Source organism: Xenopus tropicalis, chromosome 6 (assembly GCF_000004195.4).
Source record: "Xenopus tropicalis strain Nigerian chromosome 6, UCB_Xtro_10.0, whole genome shotgun sequence".
Taxonomy (NCBI): domain Eukaryota; kingdom Metazoa; phylum Chordata; class Amphibia; order Anura; family Pipidae; genus Xenopus; species Xenopus tropicalis.
Window position 1 is genome coordinate 40,463,396 of NC_030682.2, and position 9,086 is coordinate 40,472,481.

Consider the following 9,086-nt stretch of genomic DNA (forward strand, 5'->3'; position numbering starts at 1 on the left):
TGAGGTTTTAGAATATTCTACAAAGTGTGAGAAGACTATTCCTATATTAGCCTACTCAGTCAGAGATTACTGAGGTGGGACACCTGAGCATCACTTTATATGAATGGACTTCTTATATGGATATGGACTGGCCCTCCACCCTCCCCATCTATTCCGTCTACTTATCAGATGTTCATTCAGGTGTAACTGATGTTCTTTCAGAATCCTCTGAATGCCTCTTGCAGCTCTGATGGAATCCTTGCAGCAGTTGGTGGCAGTGCTGGAGCTTGGCATCCAGGGTTCTCTTGGCTCTCCAGGTCTTCGTTGCCCAGTACATATGGAGCCGTAATCCTTCTCTGCAACAGATGGTCCCAGTCCATATCCTAAAAGATAGGTGATATTTCACAATGAGTATCTGGTCCAAAAAGTACGGAAAAGTAAAGCTGCAATTACATTAAACATGAAGAATTTATCAATATTCATTAGTGATTTTCTGTCTGTAAATCAAAAGGAATGGAATAGAAACTTACTTTAAAGAAGGGGTGCTCTTTAATCATTTCAGCCCCGGCGTCACCCGAACCGAGGCGAAATTCAGGATCTTTCTTTAACAGCTACAAAAAAGAAATCAAACATTGTTGTAAAATCATTAATGTTTTAATTCTTATGTCGATTTTATTATTCTAATGGGAATGTATCCACCCAGGAATACAAGCAATTTCCCAATCCCATAGAGAAAGTATCTGTTTGGATGGCCTTACAATTAAGCTGATATATTTACAACTATTAACTGCTTCTATGAACCAGAGATTAAGTTGTGTATTTAGGGGACAAGCCATTATCAGTAACACATCAGTACCCACTGCTTCTGACATTGACAGCCTGTCCCTTTGGGATAGAAGGGGCTCACTCGGGTAATACATATTGTAAAGTTCAGTGAAAGCCTGAAACTGCCACTAAAAGACACTAAAGGCCATATGTTATATCATGCTAATAATAATAACTATACAACATGTATGGCCCTTAGTATAACAAGTGACTAAAGGCACATGATACTGATTTGCTGGGGCCAACTTACTTCTTGTATTAGAGTGGAGGCATCCTCTGATAGGTCTTCCGGTAGCTCGATGTCATCATAAAGGATGCTACTCATTTGCTCAACCGGATCCTTTTTGTTGAATGGTAACTGAGAAAGTGAATAATTATTCCTTTAGCGAACCAACTAATAGATTTGTTGCAATATCAACTTAGTGCAGGCTCTGTACTGAACTACATCTCTCATGTGCAGCTGGTAAAGATCAGCCAAACACAGAAATATTCATGCTATATTATTTCTGAGAGTATAGGAAGTAATGCTTGTAAATATGGAGATTATAATATGTATTATACTTAATCATATTATTACACTATGTTTAGTCACATTATAAAACGCCAATGGCAATGATTCCCCAATGTAAGTTGATAATTTAGGAATTGTGCTTACCTCATACAGGAGCATGATGTAAACAGTAATTCCTAGGGCCCACCAGTCAGCGGCCATGCCGTATCCAAGTTTCAGATAGATCTCCGGGGCCATGTATGTTCTTGTGCCGCACATGGTGTTAGTGCGGTCGCTGTATCCAAATCCTTAAACACAAAAAACACTGTGAGGAAACTGCAGACCTGGGACCCTAATGTTAAGTAATGAGAAACTTTTCTTAACTGCTTGCTTCCAAACTACACACCCACTCAGATCTGTTTATGCCACTTACATATAACACTATATCTAAATGTAATAATACCTAATAATCTGATCTTATCCCCTGTATGCTCCAGAATTATAAGCAACACTTACTGTCTTTGCTGAGGCCGAAGTCTACGATCTTAAGGTAGCCATCCCGGTCCAAAAGCAAATTCTCCAGCTTTAGATCTCTGAATTAAAAGCAAGTCAATAGTTTAGTAGTTATACATATATAATCCTTATAATAACATCAAGCAAATTATTACAGTGCTATAAGCTAAATTAGTAGTATTACCACTTCCATCTGGAAATAAAGATGATTTTAGTGTTATTAATGCTTACCTATGGACAATGCCAAGCTGATGTAATGCCTCCAGGCCAAGGACAACGCATGCGGTGTAAAACCTGAATAGAGAAAAAAAATAATATTCAGTTAGTTTAATATTTTTTTTTTGATATATAAGATAATATGTGTGAGAATTAAGGTGATTCCCATTCTACTTACATGACGTCCGGTTCTTCTAGTTCCACTGATCTTATGAAGTCAAACATGTCCCCTCCAGGTAGATATTCCATGACGTAGAACAGGTGAGACGCCGTCTGGAAGGTTCCATGTAATGACACTAGGAACGGGTGGTTAGAAGAACTTACCGTCTGGAGGATTTCCTTCTCATGGAAGACACTGTGGGGAAAATCATTCCATTATCACCATGTGAGGCCCACACAAGGGAACATTACACTGACCGTTTATCCTTATGAACAGACACAGGGCAATACAGCATATAATAACCAAATGCAAATGATTTAAAGGAATGTGAGGAAAAACAGATACTAAATATAAAAAGAGAAAACTGTCCTACATATAAAGCTGAATATAACAAGAAAAGATGACACAGATATGACCAATATTAATCTCTCCCCTATCACTGACCTGTCCAAATTGCCCTTTTCCAAAACGTGTTCTTTTTTCAGGGCCTTGATGGCATATAGCACTTCGGTGTTCTTGTGCTCGGCTAGGAATACCTGGAGTCAGAAGACAGAAAGTTTAATCACTCTGGGTAAATCAGTAGTAACTAAAACCTAACTGTGCAATGAGTCGCTCACCTTCCCAAATCCTCCTTCTCCCAACACTTGACCCAGGTTGAATTGATCAAGTGAGGGAGATCCGGGCTCAACAGGGCTGAAAAATAAAATAAAGAAAATGTAATATATGTTTTGTTCATGTTTACAGACAACAATAATCTAATATACAGTTTATTTGGTGACTTTTTGTAGCATCCAATCACCAGAGGCTATTGGCCAGTTATTGATAACCCTTTAATGAGAAGGGAACTATAATAGAATTAAGCTTTACAAACAGTGCAAATTAGGCAATATTAATATTTTAATATATAAGCAACTTACAATTCTAAACCAAAACAAGAGAATATGCCCCAAATCAGATACCTGGTAGATGGTCCTTCTGCGCCCTGTATTTTATTGGCAACATCTGAGCCAAATTCAGAGATGTTGAGCTGCAAACAAAGGACAAATGAGTATTATGCGCAGAATAAACATTGCATGAATTTCATATGTGCACCACTGAGAATGAATGAGAACCCTGAAGCAAAGAATAAAGAATAATATCTGTAGAATCTACTTACTTCTGATGGAAGACTGGAAGAGGTGGAATTATCTTCCTTTGGCTCAGACTCTTGCTCCTGATTGGGAACAATGTGTCCGCTGTTATTGGACGTGCCAGCATCACAATCAGGAGCTTCTGAAATGAAAGCAGAAATGGAACAATATAGTCTCAACATGATGATACCGTTTATTACAATATAACAATATTAGACCTACACTTTATAAAAAGTATAAATACTCTCCTATATAAATATATAAGTATCCTATTGTAATGAAACATAAATGTCCATACAATTCCCATAAATGCACTAAGAATAATATGAGTAACCATATCATAAATTTCAAGGTGTCCGATCCAACTTACCCAATAAAAATGGCATCGCTGGTGGTTCATATGGTGGTACATGTTTATTTGCTTTCACGCAAATCTTCACCAGGGCCTCTGAAGTAATAACTACCCCAGGGACCTCCACCTTGGCATCCTACAGAGGTAAAGCATAGTAAGAATCCAACAATTACATGTGTGTGTTTGTATATATTTCACACCCATACAATGTACTTACGAATGAAAGACAGTTGAAATTGGTGGGGCTGGCTGTATCCCTGGGGATAGTCTCTGCTGGCTCAGCCTCAGGCTCATGAAGAGGAATGGCCCCTCCGATGTTGTGGGAAGAGCCAGGGTCCTCTTCATACCCAGCAGGAAGTGGAGATTCTACAAGAATAAAAACACCACAGATGTCATTATTATCTGGCAGTGGGGTCCTTATCAGAACTAAAATTGGTTTCCCGGATGTGCAACTCTAATTTTGGAAATTAAAATGTGCTTTTTAGTATTGCTCACACTTACCTAGGAACGATGGCTGTGCCAGGTGGTCGGGCAGCTCTATTGTGGCAGTAAACTCCACCAAAGAGTCACGCACATCGGTGATCTCTAGAATCTCCACAAAAGCATTTTCATGCTCAATAGAAAGAACAGAGTTCTGCAGAAAGAAAAAATTAAGTTCTAATATTTTTTATAAGCACACTCCCCCACCAGTTCAGATGATTGTTTCTCATATATTCATTGTGGTCAAAAATATTCTGCCATTATACTGCAAAATCCAAGGTATGAAAAAATGTATTTTGTGGCCATTAATTAAGGATGAAAGTGCCAATTGCGTAGAATTTGTTGTATCAGTACAAAGTGTGTGTGTAATTATCTGTCTCATATATGTAAGTAGAGCTCCATGGGCCAAGGTGTTTGATCCTGGCCTTCCATCCATTTTGCCCTGAACTCTCACACCCTCCAATGCCAGTGCCGCCATATTCTTTATCCCAGGTAAAAGGACAAAAGGAAACGTGAGCAGCCTTACCTCGACTTTGCTTTTCTTGCAACCCATCACTTTTTCTCCTGTAATAGAGAAGAGAGATTGGTATCTTGCGCAGCTAAAATGGAGGCAAAATAAAAGCTGCAGAACACGGACATGGCATGACCATAGTGTCTCTTTAAATTCTCCAAAATGCTTGACCTATCACATACTAGTGTGTGTTTAGCCAGTATTGGAATAGGCCTCCTCGGGCCCAGTGGGGGAACCTGATATCCATGGCTCACACTCAAATATTAGCTATAGATACTGCTAAATGTTATGATTTATGCAGAAAATAAGAAAGGGCTGATGGGAATTGTTCTTGGCTGAAGCCCACTGGGAGCTGCTCTTATACTGAGGCCGCTCCAACCATCTCTATTGTGTGGGGTCCAGAAAGGGCCTTGGTTGACTTAATGCAGGTGTATGAGAAAATACACATTAGCAGCAACTATGGCCCCGCTACAAAGTGACAGACACACAGACAAAAAACAGATCAAAGTGATACTGACAGATCCCTATTAGATCCATAATAACTGTAGTCACACCAAAGCCCAGATATATCCCATTTTCCTGTATTTGTGGGTAGGAGAAGCCAAAGGGAAACTGTTGATATGGTGTAAAAGTACCAATTACATAACTTTATTTTAAAAAAATTTTAAAATGATTGTAAGGTTTATTGGTTTCCATTTGGGCTCCAACCTGTGGCCCTGCAGCGGATTTCCAGCTCCCAGATGGTGATATTGGCTTACACACTATAATAAATATGCCCCTGAGTGTAGGTGTGTGAGAAAATACACATTATCAGCAGCACCTGTTGCCCTGTAGCTGTTACTAAACTACAACTCCCATCATCATCCAACAGAGTTTGGCAGTTGGCTAGACACCCCCCTAAATGAGTATAGAATATGGCAACTGCCACTTCAAAAGAACAGACACAACTAATCAAAGTGATACTGACAGATCCCTACACATTTGTGTTGCTATATTTTAATATTTCCATCCATGAAGCTGCTGCCCAACTGCCATTAACTGCCATCCTGGCTCTTTAGCACTGTCAGTGGCACAGGGAATGTGCAGAAATCTCTGCCTGCTGCTAAATAAATAATGCTACAGGATGTGCAATTCCTCCCGATTTATAAATGATAACCATAAAGCTGTAATATTTAGCTGAAAAATGTACTTACAGAGAGAGCAGGTAACGCGTTGCAATCACTAGCAATAATGCTAAGCATCTGACAGGAGGCAGCCAATCACTTGAGGCTAAAGCAGGCTTAGGGGCGGGACAATGCACCTGATTGGTTGAAGACACTGTTTACATCTGCGTTACCCCAAAACCACATGTCACAGCTGCAGCAGCCAGGCATAGGTTTAGTAATAAACAGTTGGGTTTGTGCCAGAAAAGCTTTTATTGTGATACAGATACATCCCTATAATATCTATAATAACTGTAGTCTCACCAAGCCCAGATATATCCCATGTTCCTGTATTTATAAGAGAAACCAAAGGGAAACTGTTGATATGGTGTAAAAGTACCAATGACATAACTTTAGATTTTTAAATTATTGCAAGATTTATTGGTTTCCATTTGGGCTCCCAGAATCCCCAAATAGACTTGTGCTGCAAGCTGAACATTTCTGCCTCTGCACAGTCACAGACACAGAGATCCAAAGCAAAATATTCACTCCCCAGTGTAAATACCTAAATATGTGCAAGAAAATGCCTTGTGTGTAGTGTTCAATAACTGAACCCTAAGATTTACAACCTATATATATATATATATATTACATAGGATTTGCCCCAGCACTCTTCTCTTCAGTGAAAATAGGGATCTCGGTGCACGCTCCTGTAGGTTACGCTGTCTCGTTTCCAATATATATAAATCAATAAACCAATGAAGCAGCACTCAAATCATGCAAAATTAGTGTATTTAAAATTAATACATCGCCATATCAACATTTTGGGCAAGCTGCGTGCCCTTTATCAAGCTTTAGATACATAGCACACAAATTTACAGCTACCCTATAACACATGGTCTTACTGCTCTAAATAAGATCTGTTGGTCTTGGTAATGTTGTTTAACATGGATAGGGAACTGGCTATGGGATCATGTGCAGAGGGCGGTGGTTAATGGTAAGTTCCCCACCTGGAGTAGAGTTCTTACTGGAGGGCCAGAGGGTTCGGCATTAGGTCCATTTTTTCAGTTTATTCAGTAATAACTTGGGGGTTGGCATTGTAAACAAAGTGTTTGCGGATGACACTAAATTATGCACACCAGCAGATTAGGGTGACCAGATTACTAGAAAATTCAGGGACATGTCTAGAAAGTCCAGCTGGAATGCTAAAAAGAAGGATAATTTGTTACACATTTTACTATAAGCTCCACTTGGTGTATAAATATTAGGACACCCTTAACCTGAGCCCCATATCAGTGCTTCCTTCAGCCATGTAGAGATGTAATGATATGATGAATCGTTAGATAATGAAAGCTACAATTCGTTTTATTAAACTAATGATCAACAGTTACTATAATGGTGCAGATGGGAACAAACAGCAGGATTAGCAATGTACTAATGAGATTTTCTATACTTTGAGCACCTTCAGAAATATGAGTTCAGGGTTGGCTGGATGAATGCTGTGACTTGGGTTGGGTGTGTTTGGCACTGGGTGGCACACAGCGTTCATTATAATCTACTGATTGTACCCAGCTAGTGGACTGCTAATATTAATTAACTAATTGCTGTGCTATTAGCCACACCACTTTAACTAGAAAATATACACACACACACACACAAAACAGGGAAAAGATAGAAACTCAATGCAGATATTGTCCTGATCAAACTCAAACCCAAAACCCTAGGGCTGAAAGGCAGCTATGCTAGCTACTGTGACACCAAACAAAATACTGGTTTGGGGGACAGTAAGTAATGGGTTATTGCTGGATGAGACATCTCCAAAGTTATTTGTGTAACTACATTTCCCAGCATCCTCCTGCCAACTGAGTCTGGATTATAAAAGTGACATAAGGGGAAAGTATTTTGATAAGCAGGGAATCTCATTCTGTTTTCCTTTTAAATAATAGAATTTGAATAGCATTCAGGTTCCTGTATGGACCATGCACATTTGCCTTTATGCATGTAAGAGGCATCTGCCATGTTGTTTGCCATGAATTACACATTCCTACACAATAATTGGGTTTAATAGATATTGTTTTTCCCTTTGTGTAAGTATAATGCCTCAAACGAGCAAACAAAATGACACCTCCCACTCACATTCAGTAAATGCAGACACATTTCATGCACAAAATCAGTTGCATCCACATAACTACAGAGGGACTGACTCTATATAATCTGCTATGAACATACAGAGTGAATCGCTATTATACTTGACACTTGACAACGAGTGTGTTGTTACCATTTTTATAGGACTACAGAGTTAACATTTTTTTAAAGCAAACATTGAATGATCCGCGGCTTTCATATAGCCAATACCCAGACGATTATTTGGATCTGGACCCTTCCATGTTGGATTCCATTTGGAAGCCTGATTTATTCTTTGCCAATGAGAAAGGAGCAAACTTTAACGATGTTACAACAGACAACAAATTGCTGCGGATATTTAAGAAAGGAATTTTATTGTTTCTTTTCTGTTTGTAAAGCAGGTACCTAAAGTGACATTAATTAACACTTAAGTTGCGGCGAGGGCAAAATGCATAAAATTCCACCCCACTTGGAACGCAAGTTAAAGTGCTGGTAACTCAAAAGCTGCCAAGTGGTTTCTGTTTCTTACTCTCCTCCCTGGCTGTGGGCAGTATATTTCCCAATACACGTAGGCAGCCCCTTCCCTCTTTATCGTGTGGTGTAGCAGCTCACTTTTTACCACCGCTGTGTAGAGCGGAAACAGAACTAAAGATTTGTTAATGTTTAAAAATGAAATGACTCATTTACAAAAAGATAAATTAAGGGCCATGTTTTGTGCATTTCAGACCATGCTCCAATACAATTTGCTCTTAGCTCCCAGACGTGCAACTTTGTGTGCTCCCAGAATGGAGTGTAAGGATTCCTGCCTTTCCCTGTAAGTGGCTCCACCGCCATTAGGCAGCGCTAGATACAAAGGGGCTGGTGTGAGTGGGCGACAGTATGGAACTCCCAAGCTTAAGTTGTGTTTGGATGGAGTTCCCCTTTAATCCAGTGCAGATGCCGGAAGTGTTGGGAGCAAGGGCTCCTACTATTGTGCCCTCTTGTCTGCAAGGGAAAATTGATTTTACCTACGACTACAGTTGACTAAAACACACAAAGCCAAAGGCTAAAGGTTACTCCCATAGGCAGTGCTGTAATGCTGCAGTGTAGAAAAGACGGGTCTATCCCTGTACCATACTGCTGCTAAAAAGACAAGCTACTGGGGAAACCCTCCAGACAGACAAG

The 9,086-nt window shown here is 39.6% G+C and overlaps 1 protein-coding gene across 2 annotated transcripts; it reads right to left on the reverse strand.

The window, feature by feature from the left end:
• Positions 1-727: 727 nt before the first annotated feature.
• On the reverse strand, positions 728-4,727 carry LOC116411778 (calcium-independent protein kinase C-like). 2 transcript variants are annotated; one of them, XR_004223339.1, is made up of 6 exons: positions 3,340-4,727; positions 3,143-3,210; positions 2,801-2,876; positions 2,628-2,719; positions 1,811-2,378; positions 728-1,602 (listed from the first exon to the last, which is right to left on the reverse strand). XR_004223339.1 is itself a non-coding variant. In XM_031904649.1 (5 exons), the coding sequence occupies exons 1-5, from the start codon at positions 3,493-3,495 to the stop codon at positions 2,198-2,200; spliced, it is 573 nt and encodes a 190-aa protein (XP_031760509.1). In that variant the 5' UTR covers positions 3,496-4,727; the 3' UTR covers positions 728-2,197. The 2 variants fall into 2 exon arrangements, 1 of the variants encoding a protein (XP_031760509.1); XM_031904649.1 differs by having other exon boundaries at positions 728-2,378.
• Between the last annotated feature and the right edge of the window lie 4,359 nt (positions 4,728-9,086).

Bases quoted from the DNA above. Each gene is read 5' to 3' on its own strand.
- LOC116411778 (XM_031904649.1), bottom strand. From the start codon at position 3,495: ATGTTGAGACTATATTGTTCCATTTCTGCTTTCATTTCAGAAGCTCCT. The intron at 2,877-3,142 runs GTATCTGATTTG...TTTATTTTTCAG, and splicing joins GCAGAAGGACCATCTACCAG to CCCTGTTGAGCCCGGATCTC. The intron at 2,720-2,800 runs GTGAGCGACTCA...TTCTGACTCCAG, and splicing joins GAGAAGGAGGATTTGGGAAG to GTATTCCTAGCCGAGCACAA.